This window comes from Erpetoichthys calabaricus, chromosome 1 (assembly GCF_900747795.2).
Source record: "Erpetoichthys calabaricus chromosome 1, fErpCal1.3, whole genome shotgun sequence".
NCBI classification, from domain to species: domain Eukaryota; kingdom Metazoa; phylum Chordata; class Cladistia; order Polypteriformes; family Polypteridae; genus Erpetoichthys; species Erpetoichthys calabaricus.
In genome coordinates, this window is record NC_041394.2 from 52,718,593 (window position 1) to 52,739,806 (window position 21,214).

At 39.5% G+C, this 21,214-nt stretch overlaps 1 protein-coding gene across 1 annotated transcript in view; it reads left to right on the plus strand.

The window, feature by feature from the left end:
* The first annotated feature begins 2,428 nt into the window (after positions 1–2,428).
* lgi3 (leucine-rich repeat LGI family, member 3) overlaps positions 2,429–21,214 on the plus strand; it is a 30,774-nt gene continuing 11,988 nt past the window's right edge. The window contains exons 1-5 of the mRNA XM_028793402.2: positions 2,429–2,864; positions 3,285–3,356; positions 10,326–10,397; positions 13,470–13,541; positions 13,631–13,702. Of these exons, the coding sequence (XP_028649235.1) occupies positions 2,659–2,864; positions 3,285–3,356; positions 10,326–10,397; positions 13,470–13,541; positions 13,631–13,702 (494 nt within the window). The 5' untranslated portion in view covers positions 2,429–2,658. The remainder of the gene's footprint in view (positions 2,865–3,284; positions 3,357–10,325; positions 10,398–13,469; positions 13,542–13,630; positions 13,703–21,214) is intronic.

Sequence of the window (21,214 nt, forward strand, 5' to 3'; positions counted from 1 at the left end):
TAGAGGATGTCGAGCCCTCAAGCCACCCTCATGAAGTCTGTTTCTGATTGTTTGGTCAGAGACATTCACACCAGTGGCCTGCTGGAGGTCATTTTGTAGGGCTCTGGCAGTGCTCATCCTGTTCCTCCTTGCCCAAAGGAGCAGATCCAGGTCCTGCTGATGGGTTAAGGGCCTTCTACGGCCTTGTCCAGCTCCATGCCCTTGAGACTGTGCTGGGAGACACAGCAAACTGTCTGGCAATGGTATGTATTGATGTGCTATTCTGGAGAAGTTGGACTACCTGTGCCACCTCTGTAGGGTCCAGGTTTCACCACATGCTACCAGTAGGTACACTGACCATAACCAAATGCAAAACTAGTGAGAAAACAGTCAGAAAAGATGAGGAGGGAAAAATGTCAGTGGCCTCCACCTGTTAAACCATTCCTGTTTTGGGGGTCGTCTCACTGTTGCCCCTCTAGTGTACCTGTTGTTAATTTCATTTACACCAAAGCAGCTGAAACTGATTAACAACCCCCTCTACTTAACTGACCAGATCAATAGCACAGAAGTGTCATTGGCTTGATGCTATACTCTGACTAAAAAGTGTTCCTTTAATTTTTTTGAGCAGTTTATATTGAAGTAGAATTTTTTACTGTTTCTTTATAAACACTAAAAAACTTGTCTGACAGGTACTGTACCTCTGTTTGTCATATTTACCTGAAACAAGCTCACCAAAACAAAATTCTTGGTGAAAAATAACATATATAATTAAGAACTAAATAACAATTATGTAACAATAATAATCCAATAATACAGTGCACAAACACCCAGCATGCTCTCATTATTCACTAATGAGATTCTCTTGTATTCACTTTCTCTTTAAATAACTGACCACATAAATAAATAGAAAAATAAACAAACAAACAAACAAGCAAATAAATAAATAAATGATGACAGCACTTCCCTGCCATTGAAGTCCATGCCACTAAAGCTGACAGCACATTAGATGACTTCTCATCAGAAGACATGTCATACTTCACAACTGCAGTTGCTACATCTTGTTGTTTTGACAATGTCAGATTGTATGACCAGAAGTCACAGTGAATAAGAAATTATATGACATTTCAGTACATTTTTAAATTTACAAAGTATGATTGTTGTAGTACACGTTAATTGCGTTTTTAGTTTTACTCTCATTCTTTTATTTATGCGATGTAGTAGGTAGGTCACATGACTGGAACTGTCACACTTGTAATATCATCAGGAAGTGACAGTGTAAATATGATGGCGTGCTCTGGTCTAAGTTAGCTCTCAAGGAGGATAATCAACAAACAAAAACCTTTAGTGACAGCTTTATTACAAGGAGGTCTAGCACTAGGTTTCATTTTAGTTCTGAACTATATTTTACTGTAGTTCTTGCTCTGCCCCTTTGCTTTGTTTGCTCAGTTAAGTATGTGATGTACAATACTGGTACTGTATGAATTCTTTCCAAGTGTGGCTGGTACATCTGCCATTTTGCATTTTGTTGTGGTTCAACAAATCCAGGACATCAAACAGATGAACCTCTCTGCTGTCCGAGACTGTTTTTCTTTGTACTGTACAGTATGTAGTACACTTGTAGGTGAGCTGTCAGTTACAGGGATGGCTCGTTAAATAATGTGCTTGTGGAAAGGTACATTTTTGCCACCAAAACCTCCATATATCCTTACTAGGCAAGATTATAACTATTAGTTAGTAAAGAAAGAAAGAAAGAAAGAAAGAAAGAAAGAAAGAAAGAAAGAAAGAAAGAAAGAAAGAAAGAAAGAAAGAAAGAAAGAAAGAAAGAAAGAAAGAAAGAAAGAAAGAAAGTTAAAGTGTGTTATTCGTCTGATCTTCCATGCCTGCTTTTCATTTTACATTGCTGGCCTTTGCTTTTAATGTAGACCAGTCTCATTTAAAGTCACAAATCTATTTGAAGTCCATGTTGTTGGGATGTGCAGGAAAGGCAGAGTATCTCAAGAAAAGCCCACATCTGCATGCAGGACTTGAATTCAGTCTCCTGGAACTGAAGTAACACTAACCACTAGGCAGATGTTCTACTTCTGCTATCGTCAATCTTTATTTAATAGTGCATTTCATGGAAGGCTCAATCAAAAAGCACTGTATAAAGCATTATATAATGGAGTGTCCTGTTAGAAGGGGTCTGCTGGCTCCACTCTGGTGTGTCCAGTTTGAATTTCACTCTGCTTGGTGTCACTGAGGTTTAACTCTTCAGCTCAACTCTCCTCACCCTAACTTCAGAGTAGCCGCCAGTCATTCCAGAGTCAGCCCACTAATGTGCTTTGCACACTGCTGTAGCGGCACCGCAACTGACCCTTTCGCACTCAGAAATTCATCAAGGCGCATCAAGGGACTGCTGTCGGCCCTCCCCCTCAACCCTCCCTCCCTTCCTTCTACCCCCCCGCCCTCTTTGCAGCTGCTGCAGAGCTCAGCTGCTCTCAGTCTAGGGCTGTTCAAAGAGCGGTCTTTAATAATTCAGTGTGGGTAGCATTGCAATCAGTTAGTCGAGCTGAGAGTGCAGGCTCACACCTGGGGGCCGCCTGCATCATCTCTCCTACCTTCGCCAGCCACGGGCAAGGGAATTCCTTATCCTTTTGTCGCGGAACAACAATAAGACCCCCATTGGTTTTGTTTGCAGTGATGGCAGACACGTGTAAGTCCTTGGGGATCTATTGCTTCTTCTGCTGGGTTGTCTGGTGCTTCATCTGTCTGCAGAGTCCTGCTGAGGCCAGGAGGGGCCCCAAGGATCCCCGCTGCCCTCCATCATGCTCCTGTACCAAGGACAGTGCCTTCTGTGTTGATTCCAGAGCCATCCCGAAGGTCTTCCCTTCTGGCATCATCTCCCTGTGAGTATTCTTCTGACCTAGAAACCACTTGCTGCTGTATACATGTTGTTGAGGCCAGGTACACGTGTGTGACACACCAAGAAATTAGGTGTAAATGGCCTGGATGGAGAGTGGGTGTGTGTTGTTTAGTCACTTTGCTTGATGTGATTTGAGATGATGCCCTCTAATACTGACCCTTAACCTAAATGTTCCACAGGTGTGAACAATTAATTTAAGAGACTTAAACAGGTTTGTACACAACCAGCTAGGATGGATCTGCATCCGAATTCTAGTGCCTTTAACATGGCAAAATATACCAACTAGTAGTCGTAGGGGTCATAGTGCATGATGCCACTTTCACAAACCATGATTAAATCAAGTCTCGGAAAAGAGATGCTGGAAAGAAGGAAGTCTGACTATTTCTGCTGTGTGTCTCCACAGGACGCTGGTGAATGTGGCCTTTACCGAGATCCCTGAGGGCGCCTTCTCCCACCTGCCCCTGCTTCAGTTTCTGTGAGTATATGGATCCAAAAATAAGAATGAGGCTCAGGGCTGGAAGGTGATACTCATTAGAACCATGCAGGACACATGGGTTTAGTAGGGGCTGAATTGTGACAACTGGTAGCTTTGTTAGGTTGGTATTGGAGCCTGGCAGCCATCTAGCCAATTCATCAGATATTCCCTGACATATAAAAGAGTGGACTCATATACCAGCAACACCAAGTATCTAAGGTGGCTGTTAGTTTAGTGGTGCTCTCATTTGCTGGAAACAGAGTAATAACACTAGCCAGGATTGGTTCACCAGTAGACCCATCCATCCATCCATTTTCCAACCCGCTGAATCCGAACACAGGGTCATGGGGGTCTGCTGGAGCCAATCCCAGCCAACACGGCAGGAACCAATCCCGGGCAGGGTGCCAACCCACCGCAGGACACACACAAACACACCCACCACACACTAGGGCCAATTTAGAATCGCCAATCCACCTATCCTGCATGTCTTTGGACTGTGAGAGGAAACCGGAGCACCCGGAGGAAACCCACGCAGACACGGGGAGAACATGCAAACTCCACGCAGGGAGGACCCGGGAAGCGAACCCAGGTCCTCAGGTCTCCCTACTGTGAGGCAGCAGCGCTACCCACTGCGCCACCGTGCCACCCCACCAGTAGACCTTTACCTGAAAAAAGATAATTGCTCCACAAAGAGGAATGATGTTTGGGGCTCATTGGACTGAACAGCAATGTCTGCCATGATAGTGGAAGATGGATTATGTAATCCTGCTAGTCAGAAAAAACCCTACATGGCGCATGAGTCTGGCAAGTCAAGAGTTATGGCAACCATATAACATCTTCCTGTCCCAATAAGCAAAATATTTTAAATATTTAAGGAAATGTATAGATTTGATATTGATTCTTCTGGTAATGCATTAAACAAAATGAAGTTATATTGTTTAATACGTTCTGCATGTTGGGCAGCCATATAATTTGGAATTTCATAGTACTTTGCACACCTTGTTTGTGTGGAGGGCTGGGGGCTGTGCATCCTCTGTCCCAAATACCATAGCAGCTTAGTTCCGTGAAGAGTGGACCTTCTTGTAGGCTATCTGCCATGGTTGCCCCTTGGTCTAATAACAAGTTTTGCACTTATTATCTGAAAATATAATAACGGTTGGAGCCAAGAGGGGACATGGCCAGGAGACTGCTACCTGTAAGCTATAGGAGATGAATACCATTTACCTAAACAAATGTCAAGGGGTCTGATGGGCTGAAGCAAAGTAGGGAAAATCCTCCTGGTGCTCTTGTGAGTATCAATGGTAAGCAACGTGCTGATCTTCAATGCCGTCTGTGCTGCAGTGGAAAGAACTCAGTGCTGCTTCTCATTGGCTGGTGCAAAGGGGGGGTCTTTGTTACACAGAAGCAGTCACTTGCCAGGATGATGTAATCCCAGAAGGTGTCCTGAGATAATATGTATTGACACTGGGTGGCACAGAATGCCAGCCCAATACCAATCTAATAGAACGGGTCAAAAGAAACCTGTATTTCTACATTTTTTGTTAAATAAAAATGACACCTTAGCTCAGGAGCAGGTTGCAAAAATCTTAAGTAATACTTGGTATTTTTCCCAGCAAATTATTGATTTATTAATTATGCATTTTTTTTCCACCACATTATCTTTCCCTTTCAGCTGTCTCTAGAGCTTGTTTTTTTTTTTATAGACAAAACCCAAGCCCAATTTACTTTGGGAGATTAAAAAGCAGAAAAAAAAATTATGATATTTAATGTAGCGTTGAAATAAAAGGCTAAATAAAGTCATTAAAATCATTTTATGTAGAAAAGATAGGGTGGCACAATGCTTAGTACTGCTGCATCAGAGCTCCTGGTGGCTGGATTCAGCTCCAGGCCTGGACGCACATGTTCTCACATTCTGGTTGTGTTTTTCTTCAGGTGCTCTGACATATACCCCCCCCCCCCCGCCCCCCAATCAAAAACCAGGGCCAGTGTGTTATGCTAACTGGTGACTTTAACAGGGTGTGTATATTAGTGTGCCCTGCCATGAACTGATATGCCAGAGTGGGTTCGCTCCTGTCTTGCACAGCAGGCAGGTCCAGTAGATGGACAGATGGGTCGGCAAAAACAAATCCACTTGGATATTAGAAAAGATCCAGTTCTGCGGTATTTGTTAAAGAAAATTATGCCTAGCTGTGAGGCAGACTGCCAAAATCTGAAGTACTACTTGTCGTTTTGGCCTCAAATTATACATTTTTTGTCTAGAGCTCTGTCTCCATGCCATCCTCAACTTTTAACTGTCTGTAGAGTTTGTTCACATAAACAATTTATACTTTTTCAGACACAACCCAACTCCACTTTACTATTTTAAAGATTAAAAATCAATAACATTTCTATTAAAAAAAGAAAAGAAGATGTACATAGAGTGTATTGTTTAAAAGTACTGATGAATGGAAACAGAGTTGCTATGGAATACATGTCTGGGTTGGGGGGCGCAGAATATGTTATTGTTGACGAGGATTGATGATCAACATGGTAGTCCGTTTACATTTACTTTGAATAGCTTAGAAGATACTTTTATCCAAAGTGACATACAAAGGAAGCCAACATAATTAGTCTTGAAAGGTTACAAAAGATAATCACCACAAGTGATGAGCTATATACAAAATGAAAAATTGTCAAGAATAAAAAATCAATTAATAATTGATATTTAAACAATAAAAGCCAGCCTAACAAAAAATCATCAATTAACAATGACAGATCCAGAGAGCAAAAGCATTTCTTCACCATTTGACAGAGCAGTAGGGTTTTCAATTGCTTCTTAAACACATCAAGGGGGACGGCAGTTCGGATGGAGGTGGGCAGCTCATTCCACCAACTTGGAGCCACACATGAAAAGCATCTGGATTGAGATTTGATGCCGATGGCATCACCAGACGCTGCTCACTGGCAAACCTGAGTGGGCAAGAAGGAGCATAGCACCTCATCAGTGTCTCCACAGGTGCTGACCCATTGACTGCTCTGTAGGCAAGTATTAAGGCCTTTAAACTTAACGTGTGCCACTGCAGAGAGCCAGTGTAGCAACCTGAAGAGTAGAGTGGCATGCGCCCATCATGGCTGGTTGAATACAAGACTGGCGGCAGCGTTTTGGACCACCTGAAGTGGTTTGATAGCACATGTGGGTCCTCCTCCCAGTAGTGAGTTGCTGTAATTCAGATGTGACAAGACCAAAGCCTGGACCAGAAGTTGTGCTGTTTATTTAGTCGGATAAAGTCTGACCAGAAATGTCAACTGTGGAAAGATCAGCCTCAACACAGACAGACAGACACCAATGTTCAAACCCACAACATGTTTATTTACAATTTACAGTGAGTAAAAGTCACACAACCCAGTGCCCCTGCACCAATCACCCTCAGTCCGGGCCTCTTTAATTTCCAGCCTTCCTTCACTGCCTCCACTCCTCTCCTCCGAGCTTCGTCCTCTCCCACCCGACTCCAGCTCCTCGAGTGGTGGCTGCTGGCCCCTTTTATAGTTCACCCAGAAGTGCTCCAGATGCTTGATTGCTGAGTTCTGGCTGTAATTCCGGGTGTGATGAAAACACTGCCCACAAGGGCTCAGGAGTTCCAGCTGCAGCCACCCCTGGCGGCGCCTACAGGACCCAACAGGGCTGCCCCCAACTCCAATTCCCATGGAGCCCTGCAGGAAACTGAGGCACCGCTCCAACCCAGGGGATGGCCATCTAGCATCCAGGGGGAGGTATTGCACCGTTCATGGCTTCTCCCCACGGGCATATAATGAAGGGGCATCCCAGCCAGGGTCCATGACCGGCCGTCCACCACACAACCCAAGCTCACCTTTCCCGAGAGGCATGCATCCTTTATGGTGATTGGACAACTCAGGTTTGTTTTCAGGAATCTTGTTTTCTCTTTTTTAAAGATTTAACTGGTGGATTGGCCAAGTTAGTGTCAACCATTTCCAGTGCACTGCTGTGTTAACAATTCTTTCATTGCCTAGCATATTGTCCAAATCCTCTTTCATCTCTGATGTCCTTTCACTAGTGAGCTCTCATTCTTCAGATCCTAACTCAATGGAGTTTTTTTTATAACCGCAATTGTAATGGGAATGGATTTTGCACTTTGCAAGTTCCAATTTAGTTGGAACAAAAATATTGTTCATACCAACTCCCACTTACACAACTAGAGATATATGATATGTCTCATGGTAAAAGTTCACACAAATAAAGAGCATTTAAGTTTTATCTGGTTGCACTTCATGATCTCCTTCGATAATCTCAATGCTTTTCCTTTCTTAAATCATTTGTAATGGTCTTAAACTCACTTGACAGTACGAAACTCTGACCAACTTGGGAGCCATAGTGTAGAATAGGATTTTTGTTTTTTTACTATTATGGAAGGGAAACAGTGACCCTTCGACCGTTTAAAAAGTTTACAAAAGAAGTTTAATAAAAACTAAGATGTGTAAATTTCACGATTTTAATAATAAAAAAGATATAAATGTTTATTGTTTTGGAATGCCAGCCATGTTTCTTGGTGCCACGTTTCAGCATATTCAATACTCACCAAAATGGCTCTTCACCTCTTATTTAACACCCACAGTTATTTTCCTATTGGAGGACTCATAGTTACCTAAGAGGGCAGAGTGCGATATTATAGGATGGAATCATTTTAATGACAGTGGATGATGGGGAGACGTATTCAAAACAGAAAATAAGATCAGTATCAGTGAAACCTGAACTGTTAGGCTTTGTCCCTATTTTTGCTTTTGGTTTTCCTTGTTATTTTTCCCCACTCCCTTGGACTCCCTTACATATTCCTTGTTTATGTTTTGCTTATTATTTTTAATTTTGCCAGTCCCTTACTTTCAATTTTGTTTTTTGTGTTGTGGGATAAGACCCCTTAATGAGAGATCACTCTGTGGTGCTGCATTAAGCGCGGTCACCTGAGAGGAGTATTTAGACGTCTCTTAGCCACTGCTGACTACGGTGGCATTGACCCATTTTGGTTGTGTTTCAGCTCTTTTAGTTGGTCTTTAATAAAACCTTTTGGTATTTCTTCTTTTTGTAGTTTGTTTTGATTCTTCTTGGCCCCAATATAAGGAATTTAGTGTTGCTATTATGGTTTTTTAAGACCTATAATTTTAGGTTTTTGTTTTAGATTTCAGATCTACTGCTCTCCCAGGGTTACAGAAAACTCAAACTCACAAGCAGAAGGCCATAAAGCCTATACAAATTTGAAGATGACCTGTTTATATTGGGGCACAGCCAGCTGCAGACACAGATGAGCACACCCTACTCTGATTATACTGTAAGCATTCAGTTGCAGAATCCCCCCAGTTTTTTCTTTGCCTTTACATATCGATCTTGCAGATTTTTCTCAGCGTGAGTTTATGCACATTTGGGTATCACTGAATGCTTTTAATGTTGGATTTTGTAGGTGTGCGTATTGACAGTTCACACAACTGTTTCTCCAATGAATGCATTTTTCTCATCTAATGAATGTGCAGAGGACTGATGATAAAATTTACATGACATACACAGCAGGATACCCTTCCGGGGATGTGTAATAACAAATGCAGACACTACAGTACTTTGTGATGCTCATGAAAACCTTGCGTGGCTTCAACAGAAGGAGATTACGTTAGGTGTTAACACTGTGTTCAGTGTAAATACGTAGAAAGGTAAAATAAGTAGCACATACCAAGACAAACATTTGACTAATGGATGCCTAATAAGAACCGTATGTACCTATTCCAGGTTACCTACAAATTCGACTTAAAGACTGAGAATGGATCTCATTCATAACTCAGTAATTACTTCTCTTGTTTCTAGGGTTGTGTTTTTTTTCCTTGAAATACTAGTTGAATTTGTTATAGGTTTTTAATACATTTCAATAGTTGTTGGGTTTTTTTTGTGTGTGTGTGAATTTTATTGTTGAAGTCAGTATGTTTTTAATTTTGAATTTCTGATGGCGCTTTAGAATTGAAGACATAACTCTTGACCAGTGAATGAGAATGAAAAGCAGGTCTTCAATCCAAAAGCGTGTGAAGGGGCTTCCTGTTTTTGGACTAATTTCATTTTCCCCAAATTATTTATTTAACAAGATTTAGCCAAAAAAAGCATTCATTTTGCATATTGTGAGCCTATGACTACATGAATTGACCTGTCAATTATGCAACACGAGTAAGGTGACATTTTTTCATAGACTTGATATTGTTTACGTCTAATTCTATCAGAACTTTATGTCCTTTTTCTATGAAAACAAGAGATTAACAATTTTTTATGGCCATCACTGCAAACAACATGGGTAAGTAACATTAAAAATATGTGTAGAGCATCTCTTTAAGGATTTTGAGAAATGGGTTTTGTTTAGTGAATTTGGTTAATTAGCTCTTTTCTTTTTACAGTTCTTTTGTTTTCTTTTTAAGTCACCTTGTTAATTTTATTCTTTCTTTTATTTTTTGCTTTTGGCCGTTTTTTTGAAAATTATTTTTTGTTAGTTTTCTTTTTATTGATTATTACATTTTGTATTTAAATTCCTACTTTGTTTAATAAATTACATTCAATTAAGTACTGTATTTAGACTGGAAGTGCAGTTTTGGAGTTTTAGTGTCGCCATTGGTATAATTCTTGGTAACAGAACGGCCAAGCTGCTCATCACATCACTTTTACCTCTTTATGAGTCGATGCAGTGACCCGTTGGTGAAGTAGTATAAATTAGGATCTCACCATTGAGGAAAACTTGAATCAGAACACTTTTGTTCAGCTAAAAAATGTTAATTTCTAATGGTTGTCTGTATGTAAAGAACGGATACATTTCTTACAAATTCAGATTTCTACTTGTTGTAGGGTTTGAGCTTTAACTAGAAAGGTCACATGTAAACTGCAGCAAAAAATAGTTATTACATCAGTCTAACATTTCTCATGCATTTGTGCTTTGTGTGTTTATTTCTTTCCAGGCTCCTCAACTCTAACAAGTTTTCAGTGATAGCAGATGACGCCTTTGCTGGTCTGACTCATCTGCAGTATCTGTAAGTCACCACCCTTCCACTTTAATTAAAGGACGAGCGTCTGAATGTCTGTGAATCTGTGTTTTCGTCCAGTTACTATGTCTTTGTTATTCCAACAGATGGCATATCACAAACATTTGGAGCAATAAAATGCATTGTGCTTGTCATTCCAACAGATGGTGCACAACAAACATTAACATTGTTTTTGTGAATCCAATACCAAATGGCATGGGCATTAAATCTGTCATTCCAAAAGATGGTGCATCACATTTGTTGTAATGTATTTTAATACAAGACAGACATATACAGTATATCACACAAAGGCATTAAGCAGACATTCTGCTGTTGGTATAAAGGAGCCCCAGTCATGTTTCTTGACACACTTCTGCTGAATAATTAGTTGGTTGAAAGTTCTCAGTGTTTGTGTGTCACAGAAAGGATGTGCAACATTATTCATAATGACATGCAGTTTTGTTTTAATTCTCTCTTTTGCTTCTACCTCCAGAGAGTCAAGAGTGCACCCATAACAGAACCTGGCATTTTAATTAGTTTGGTGGGTCTCCCTTAAAGTGATGTTACTACCCCCAGCACATCACAGTATAGAAAATCGCAGTGGCCATTACAGAGGTATAGAAGGTGTAAATGATGTCACAAGGAATGCAGTCTCCTAAGGAAAAAGAGCCTGCTCTGCCCTTTCTCATATCATTCCTCTGTATTCTGAGACCAGTCCAACCTATCAGTGATGCGGACCCCCAAGTATTTATAAGAGTGAACTCCTTAAATAGTGACTGGACATAAAGGCTCTTTGGTGGAGTCAAAGTCAATAACCAGTTCTTTGGTTTTGCTGATGTTAAGATGCAGACAATTCTCTTTACATCAAGAAGCAAACTTCTCCACCTGACTCTTCTCCTCTGTCTCATCCCCCTTATCAATACACCCCATAAGTGCAGAATCATCTGAGATGGCCTGGTGTTATATTTGTTGTTGGAGGTTCAAGAAACAACAAAAATCTCTTTTAAATTAAATATAATGTACCTTGTAAAAACAGTATAAAATCTATATGTAGGTGGATGGCCAAATGGATGAATGGATGTGTGGTTGGATGGATAGATTAGATTTACAACAAACAATGAAATTCTTTGTTACATTAAAAAGAATATGCTGTATAACAATGATGTGAAATGGATAGGTGTCTGGATGTTTGGACTTGTTGTTGTAGTCTTTAGGGATGTGCCTGTGCTGACCATAATCAAATGACCATCCTGGAGAACAAAGTAACCACAAAATATTGGAGTTTGTTTAACTAAATAAAGTATAACAATAGTAAAGAACATAGTATAGAGCATATGAGTGTGAAAACAATGAAACTGAAGCCTTCATGACCTTACTAAGCCCTCATCAACCCTCTCTGAGATACTTTTGCTTATCACAATGTCAGAATGTGGCAACATGTTGCATGTTGGCCAAACATTCAAGTACTCTGTACTCCGTACACATGACAATATTATTACCATTGGGTGGTCCATTTACCTACTGTATTGTCATATTCCCAGCTCTGTTGTGTTCCACCTCCTGTGGACTGAGAAGGACTCTGTAGCATTGGCCTTGTTACTCCTTCTAGATACATCCTGGAGTTCCAGGTGACATCAGAAAGCCCTTGAGCCTTCCATAAAACCTCCCCTAACAGCTCCAGATATTTCTGCACTTCTGAGTGTTTTGGCTACCATAGACGACCTAAGGTGAGCCCTGGAGAGGCTGTCCTGGTGTGGATCAGCCATAGTGTGCTTGGCGCCACACTCCCACCTACCAAGATGAGGAAGGCCCAACACTTTAACAGGGGTTACCCATTGTTGCGAACTATTTAATCTAATGCTTCTAAGGCCCTGTGTTCTTCCAGTAGCACCCCAGTCAGACATAAATTAGATCACTACATTGTATAAGTAACTGGTAAATTACAATAGAAATCCTTTACTGAATGAAAATGTATCACAAAAAATATTCTTCTTGTTTAAGAAATGACTTTTAAACATACTGTAAAGTGGGGTCTCCTAATTCTAATCCTGGAGTGCTACTGTGGCTGCATGTTTTCCTTCTAATCCTCTTTCTTCATTAGTGAACAGTTCTTTTCTGTTAGTTGATTTCTTTTCGTGGCACGGTGGCGCAGTGGTAGCGCTGCTGCCTCGCAGTTAGGAGACCCGGGTTCGCTTCCCGGGTCCACCCTGCGTGGAGTTTGCATGTTCTCCCCGTGTCTGTGTGGGTTTCCTCCGGGCGCTCCGGTTTCCTCCCACAGTCCAAAGACATGCAGGTTAGGTGGATTGGTGATTCTATATTGGCCCTAGTGTGTGCTTGGTGAGTTTGTGTGTGTCCTGCGGTGGGTTGGCACCCTGCCCAGGATTGGTTCCCTGCCTTGTGCCCTGTGTTGGCTGGGATTGGCTCCAGCAGACCCCTGTGACCCTGTGTTCAGATTCAGCGGGTTGGGAAATGGATGGGTGGATGGATTTCTTTTCCCTTCATTTTAATTGCAGTTCCATTGACTCCATCATCTAAATTGCTTCTTTTTTTCCTTTAATGGCACCCAAACAGAAATGTGATATGAAGTGAGTCAACAGATGACTAGCTAGGTCAAGGCCTCAAACTTCAACCGATTTCACTCCCACCAGTTTCTTTATTAGAAATTGATGCTTGTTGTTAATTAAACCCATTATTTAGTTCCATGGCTTGTTGGTGCTCTAATTCTGCCACAGCAGACATTTCCAAAAGTGTTGATTTTTTCTTTTCAAGAATTAATTTCAGCTATTCTATGATGGACACAATTTAGCTGCTCAGGCGTTGGCTTGTTTTGTATCTTATTATTGTTTGGATGCTAATTAAGGAAAAATAAAATAATTGAGTGGTCTGAGTCTTAAACAGGAAGCCAATTAAAATTAAGGCAAAAACAGTTAATTAACAGCAAAACTGGTCACTAATTCCTGAAAAGGGTTAGAATGAAAACCTGCCGTCACAGTTGCTCTTCCAGAACTAGAGGTGCACATTAGGTGACATGCACAAGTTGAATTATGTTTCGCTGATGGCTGTTTCTTTACATCTTTCTAGGTTTATTGAGAACAATGATATCCAGTCCCTCTCCAAGCGGACCTTCCGAGGGCTGAAATCCCTGACTCACTTGTGAGTGATTTCTGGGATAATCCAAACCAAAAGGTCATTTGTTACATTTTGTTGAAGTTTCAATTAGAATTTTTCCACACTTTTCTCAGGTCGCTGGCTAACAATAACTTGCAGGTTCTTCCCAGAGATCTCTTCAAACATCTGGACATATTAACTGATCTGTAAGTAACACTCGCGACCATTTGTGTGTGTATATGTGCATGAGTGTCTATATGTAAGCATTAGGCTTAGTTTGGAGAGGAATCAAAGCATATGTCACAGTATAAACATATTTCAAAGAACGGTCTGTATCTGGCTGTAAAAAACATACCCTCACACATATGGACACTGTAAGATTTGTGGAACTGGGCTTCACTCTTCAGTTGGATTAATGTTAAAGCTGTGGGTGAGACCATGCAGAGAGCACCAGTCTAAGTTGCTAGAGTAACAGGTGGTCTACAGAGTTACAGCCCATGACATATCCTGTATGTATACCCTTCAGGTGAAAAAGCAGTATTATAATTTGATCTCATCAAAACATGTCAGGCATCTGTAAAAGTTGAGTTTGATTACAAAGTTACGAGGTGCGCCCTGAAGATGTCAAATAACAACTTGATCAATAAAATCTAATAACATCAGAGTTTTGCTTAAGGTGGCTTAAAAATACTTTAATAAAGGATCAAATGGGAACCTACAGCATGTGACCAATCTGTTTAACAAAGATCTAAGCTATATGCATACTTATGGGATACTTTGCTAAAGTAAATGTTTTGAACTTTGAACTTTTATAATTACATTTTAAGGTAATTTACTGGGTGATACAGTGGTGCAGTGAACATCACTGCTGCCTCCCAGCTAGAGCAACTTGGGGTCAAATATGAGTTGAGATGATTTTGTGGAGAGTTTACATGTTTTTCCCGTGTCCGGATGAATGTTTTTTAAGTGTTCCACTTTCCTTGTTCAACCTCAGGACATGCAGGTTATCTTGACATGCAATTCTAAATTGCTTCATTGAATATCAGACTGGCATTCAGGTTGGAATTAATTTATGTTTTGCGGTTATGAATTTAAATGTTGTAGTCAAGGGAAAAACAGCAAGTCCCACTAAGAAAACTAGTCATCCCTTTTTAATCAAAGTGAAAATAATTCATACAAAAGTAGTCATTCTGGGTGCAAAACAAAACAAAATGAATAAAACAAAAGGACCTACTTAATTAATCAGCCATGTAGAGTCACCGGCATAGGGATTGAAATTACAGCCTTGCTGATAGTCTTGATGACTTTATTCATTCCTAGGGGTCTGAGTTCAGAAAGCAGCTGTTCTATTTCCCCTGGCTGGACTTCAAAGACTTGTTTTGTGTCATTTTGTTCAATTTGAGACTCTGTGGTATGTTAATATTACTTTTGTTTATTGTAAGCTTTATTTTCTATTCTTGTGCTATATTCCAGGTGTTTGGTGGGTGGTTCTCCAACTGGTGGAGCCACCTGTCAATCACAGTCACAAACTGCATTCTGCCCTTTAAGTTTGCAGGGTCTTCCACAGTTCCTGGTGGTTCATTTCAGATGTGCTATTGAGTGTTGAGTTTGCTTGAGTTTTTTGCTGTGCTTATGCTTATTGTGAATATCTGGATTTTTGACCTTCAGCTCTGCCTTGGATTACTATATTGGGACTTTGTTTGTTTAGGAACACCTTTGCTGGTAACTACTTAATGCCTTTGTGCTCTTTGGACCTTCACAATGTAACGGAGCATTTTGTAAGAATAAAACCTGTCATTATTTTATAAAGATCCTGCATTTGCCCTAGTCAAAGTTTAATGGGTAATACCCCCTAGTAGGACATATTTGCAAGCATTTTTGGGACTTGTGAAATAAAGAGGCAAAGGGGCAGCTCATCTAATCCACATGGAAGAATTGTAAAAATTAGGGGGCATGAGATAATATTAATTCCTAAGTAGGCTAGTGCATAGAAGAATGAGAGGATATAGTAAAAACCATAAAAAATAAGTTGAGTGAATATGAATATCAAGACAAATATGGCAAAATGAGAGAAGAACATCTGGACCAAATGAAAACAGTAATTCAGGAAAACAAGATCTTAAATTACAGAAAATAGTCAAGATGCTGATTAAAGGAAGTAAGGAAAGTGTTGTAATGAAAGTGCGCAGAAATGGTATAAGGTCTTTAGCAAAAAGAGTTCTAAAACCAGTCAAAATGCAAAATACTAGAAGAGGGAGGAAAACGTCAAACCTTGGCCAGTCATGAAAGGGCAAACAAAGAATCTTTATAAATGATGTATTAATCACAATGCTTTTCTGAACAAAAAAATGTGTTTTAATTGAGCACAAAAGGTACAGGAGCAGTTATCTGAAATAGGCAACAAGTCCCAATGCAAAATCTAAAAGAATGACCAAAAATGGAACAAAAATGTTGCAAAATCCAGGACTCCACAAAAGTACAGAAATGATCACAAGAGAACTCGTCAAAACCACCAAGCGCATGCATTGAACCACAAGGGACTGCTTGTTTTCTCAGCCTTTATAGAGCTGAGGGCAGTCTCTTAGCGATGGACAGATGGCCCCACCTCTTGAGGAACCACCAACAAAACATACAGACCATAATAGAATAACTATAGCTACACAGAACCTAAATACTACACAAAACTAATACAACCAGAGAATAATAAAAATAAACAACCTAAGCAACAAAATTAAACAAAACAACAAAAACTTAACAAAAAGGACATAATAAAGGAATTTAAACACAAGCCAGAGGAGAGACCCTAGCTGAAACAAAATGGAAAGAAATAACCACTGCAGTGCTGGGTTCACATGCTAGCAGTATGCAGTTTGTGGCAAACCAGAAAGACATTTTTTTTCAATGAGACAGTAAAGTTCTTCCTGATGGCAATGCATAACACCACATCCACTGATGCAATCTTCCATCAACAGTTAATTTTTTCAGCTTTTTCTATCATTCCAAAGCAGAGATGTTTGCAGGATTTTTTATAATGTAGTGGAGCTTGTAAAGGTAGTTATTTTCGTAGAAACACATCTTTTCCTATTAAACAAGCAACTTAAAAATTTTAGAGCCTTGTTCAAAAGGAACAAAGCATTTTGAAGGACTGTTGCTGATTTTTTTTCATCCATTCAACCATCTATCCATCCATTTTCTGTCACTTATCCAGATCTGGGATTTATAATACAGTACTGTATATATAAAATCACTTCAGCATGTCCTGGATCTGCCCCATGGTCTTATCCCTGTTGGACATGTCTGAAACACCACCCCAAAAAGGCCACCAGGAGGCATCTTAATCAGATGATTGAATCAGCTCAACTGGCTCCTTTAGATGTGGAGGAGCAGTGGCTCTACATAGACACTACCTTGGGTCCTTTCCCCACCACCGAGGTCACATTCCATGTCCCTAGAGTCACTTTCGGTAGCTGGAGATTGGTACCCTAAGGCATCTGCCTTCAATCTCCATCCAGGCCACATAACAGTAGACCTTATGCCTCTTCCTCCATGTGGTGAGCCCACTGGAAGCATAATTTCTTTTCATTTTTTATTTGTAAAATATATGTTAAGATACACCAACTTCAAAGTAGCAAAAAAAACTTATATTGTCTTTTATTACAAGACAGAGCAAGTCTCCAGATAATATGAACCTCAGAAGCAGGTCTCACCCTAGGCAGCCTGGCACCAAACTCAAATGGCAGGCTTTCTGTCCTACACTGGCTCTAAAATGTGGCCCAGGTGTTTAAAGTACAAAAATCTCAAAAATGTTGTTCAAGAGAGAGAATAACCATAACTCTCTGGCATTTACAGAAAAAAATCATACAATATTCCTTCATTTCAGTGATTTATTAAATTACGAAATCAAAGAACATAAACTGTCAGAGCAGGGAAAATGAAAGCACTATAAGAATCAAGAAAGAGTTAATAAGCATTGTAATGCTGAACAGATCACACCAAATTCTAAAGGTAGCATCCAAAGAGAGAGCAAAAAATAAGAAAAAAAAAGAAAACAGAAATCAAAGTATACATGCAAACCAGATCCTTAATCATCAGCATCACCTCTCTGCCGGTCCTCAGCTTTCTGCCAGAATAAATAGGCTAAGGGCGGTCCTTTAGCAATGACATCATGCTAGCTCCGCCTCTTTAAGGTTCATCCCACAGAACAAAAGGCAAAGCCCAAGAAATATATCTACAATACATAAATTCTATCTATCTATCTATCTATCTATCTATCTATCTATCTATCTATCTATCTATCTATCTATCTATCTATCTATCTATCTATCTATCTAAATAGTAAATATTTAAACAATAACGATATTAAATTCAAAAACTACAAAATAACAACCTAAACATGTAAAATAATAATTCAAAAACAATGGAATTGACAGAGAGAACAAAAAGATACTAAAGCCAAGGCTGAACCATAACAACATGGGCATTTCTGAAGCTACGTAGCCCACTTGTTACTGCTAACAACATAGCTTACTTAATTATCAGCAAACATTAGTTTATTACATGTTATAAAATTGATATTTTATCAAGGAGGGACATTTTGCAGAATTTGATAATTAAAGACCATTTAATACTGACATATGGCTATGACATTATGATCAGATTATGGCAAATTAATGTGTTTTTATTGGCAGTTTATTAAAGCAATATTATAAACATGTAATGTCCATGTATAACATTTTGCATGAAACGATTTCAGTATTTAATGGCAATTGCAATTGTCCTCCTACAGATGAAGACTGATGATCTCCTACCAAATCACTATAATAAACCTACGTATACCATCTTGTTATGTTTCTTCTGCAGATTAACCACTGTGGCCGTATCCATTCTTTTTCGTCAAATGCCGTAACATTTTTTTTCTTGTTATTTGTAGGTGTTAGTGCATCTTAGGAATGATTTACTAAATCAAAGGAAGAAGTAAGCAGGTTATTTGGAGAAGTCGATATGCCTTAGAAATAAGAAGCTAAGAAGTTAGTAAATCATTTGTAGGTTTTAATATGTCACAGGAATGAGATATGACATGTTGTTAGAGTGACTACTGCAAAGAGAAAGCAAATTGTGTTTGGATTTGTTATATTGAGGAAAGGTGACTGTAGATACATGGATGGAGCAAGGCGATGACCTAGATGAAGATGATATTTTTCTTACATGTTCCCTTTCAGGACAGCACAGCAGTACACAGCTTAGTACTTCTGCCTCACACATCGAGTGTCTGCAGGTCATATCCCATACCCGGTAGAGTGAGCAGAGTTTATACATTTTTCTAATGTTTGCATTGTCTTTTCTCTGAGTATCTCTGGTGTTCGTCCCAAATCTCAAAGATATGTGTGACTTCTAATTAGCCCTGTGTGAGAATGTACATTAGTGTAGTCTGTGATAAACCAGCATCCTTTCCTGGGTTGAGTATAGCCTTGTGCCCAATGCTGCCAGAATAGACTCCAGTCCCACCAAACTGTCTAAAGTGGCTAAGGTATGTTCTCTCTCAGATTTATGTGTTTACTGGGTCATTATTGTCACAGAATACAGTGTTAGGACTAAATAAACTTCTTTTTTATTTTAATTGTAATGGTCGTGGCATCATTTCTCTTCCTGTTGGTTGGATTGCCCCCTAGTGGTCACATTAGATTAATTGGAAATTCTAAACTGGCCCTATAGAAGTACTAGTAGTAGAATAGGTTTAAATGGCCGTCATTATTATGTGCATAGAGTACAGTGAAATTCTCCTTTGCATGTAGCAATCAACATGCGATACACCAACTTTTCCTAGCACCATGATTATTGTGTATATAAACCTTAACTAAACTAACATTGGTCTCCTTACCTGAAAAATCTTACAACATATTTCTTGTATACAATATACTCATGTTTTGTATAACCATCTGTTGCATATTAGACTAGTATGCGAGACCTAACAACTGCTTTTAATACCCTGCCGCTCACTCTTCTAGCTTTTTGGGTAAACTTTACATGGTTATCTGTAGGTATGTTTCAAGATATGCACATGACATTGAGTTTACATAATGAGAATAAAATATGTTCATAGATGATTTTGTTAATGTCATTAAGTTATTTGTGAGTGGGCTTTTTGATGGACTGGCACCCTGCCTAGGGCTGTTTCGAACCTTTATTGATGTTTAATCTAGTATTTACATTTTTGTACACTTTTTCTGTTTATTTTAAAGTATTTGACATGTATTTGTGTAATTTTTGTTAATATTGTCATTTTTTTGCTTTGTTTGGTATTTTGCATTGTTCTCTCAAGTTCCTTGTGCTTGTGGGTGGAGCCAACTTGACATCACTATTTAGGGACCGCCCCCAAGTGGTTCTTCCAATTTGGGGTTCTTCCTTATTGAATTCTATTTGTAAGTAATGTTTTTCTGGTTAGTGAATTTTTGTTATTCTGGTTTTTTTTTTGCTCTTGGATTATGACTTCTATTGTTTTTCCCTGGGTTGCCCTTTTAGTCAAATCCTTCTTTGCCTGATTTTTGTTCTTCTTTTTTAACTAATAAATTTATTAACAATAAAAATAACATTCTTTATCCAGGAAGGAGAGTAATGTAGGGCTAATACTTTGACTATCATTTCAAGCTCATTGAATGCAGCTCAGGACTGGAATATGTGTGTTGATTTAGTCCAGAGAACTCCTAACTGAAACAGCAATAACCAACCAGCAGCAGTACATGATCCTGTGGTCCAACTCCTGCTGGTGTGTCTTCATCACTGAATGAACAGTCCCATAGGAGGATGATGCGGAGGAGGCGTATGAGCTGAAGAGTTTGTGCTATGCCAACCTGGTTGAGGTGGGTTGAAGGGGCTTTGTAGAATAAGGCTCCTAAGGGAAACACAATTTGGAGTGCAGACCCATAGGAAGGTGTTTAAAGCACTTGCCAACGCAGCTGAAAGGAGCAATCACTTGCTGTGCCTGAAGAGAAATGATGCTCTTTGAGCTATCTAGTGACCAGTTTGAATGTTGCCATAAGATGCACATCCAGGTCTGATCAGCCTGGGGTGGACCTGCCTCAGTTGAGGGTGTCAGCTCAGGCTGCCTTGTAATAAAACGCTGGAACACATTGAGGCACACAACTGATGATATGTCACCAAAAAAAAGGCAAAAGGACCTGTCTAAAAGGCAACCAAGGTGAACAAGTCCAAATCTGTAAAATGAACAAAATCCAAGAACAAAAATCAATAATTCAAGAAGCCAGAAAATCAATACTCACAGTAAATGATGCACACTCCAAACGACAATGAACCACTGAGCGATCTGCTCTCAGCTTCTGAAGTTAAAGTTCTTCAGGGAGGTCCCATCTCTTGGGGTTCCACCCACAAAATTCAAGGAAGATGAGAACATAGCACAATACATAGATACTAAATAATAAATAAACAAAAAAATATTAAGAAAAATGCATAATTACAACAAAGATACGGAAAATAATAATTTAAATTAAACAAAGAATGCACAACAACCATAAGCTAGGGAAGACACCTTAGCTGTAACATAACATCTACTAAGCAATCTTTGGGTGACCTTGTCCTTCTCAAGCTAGAGGTTCCCATGGTTTCCATCTTCCTGGAAGAGCATTCTTGCTTTTTTTAAAATATTATTGGACTACTTTTAAACTGTGTGACATGAGTCTTATTTTAGGCCTATGTAGGCCAAG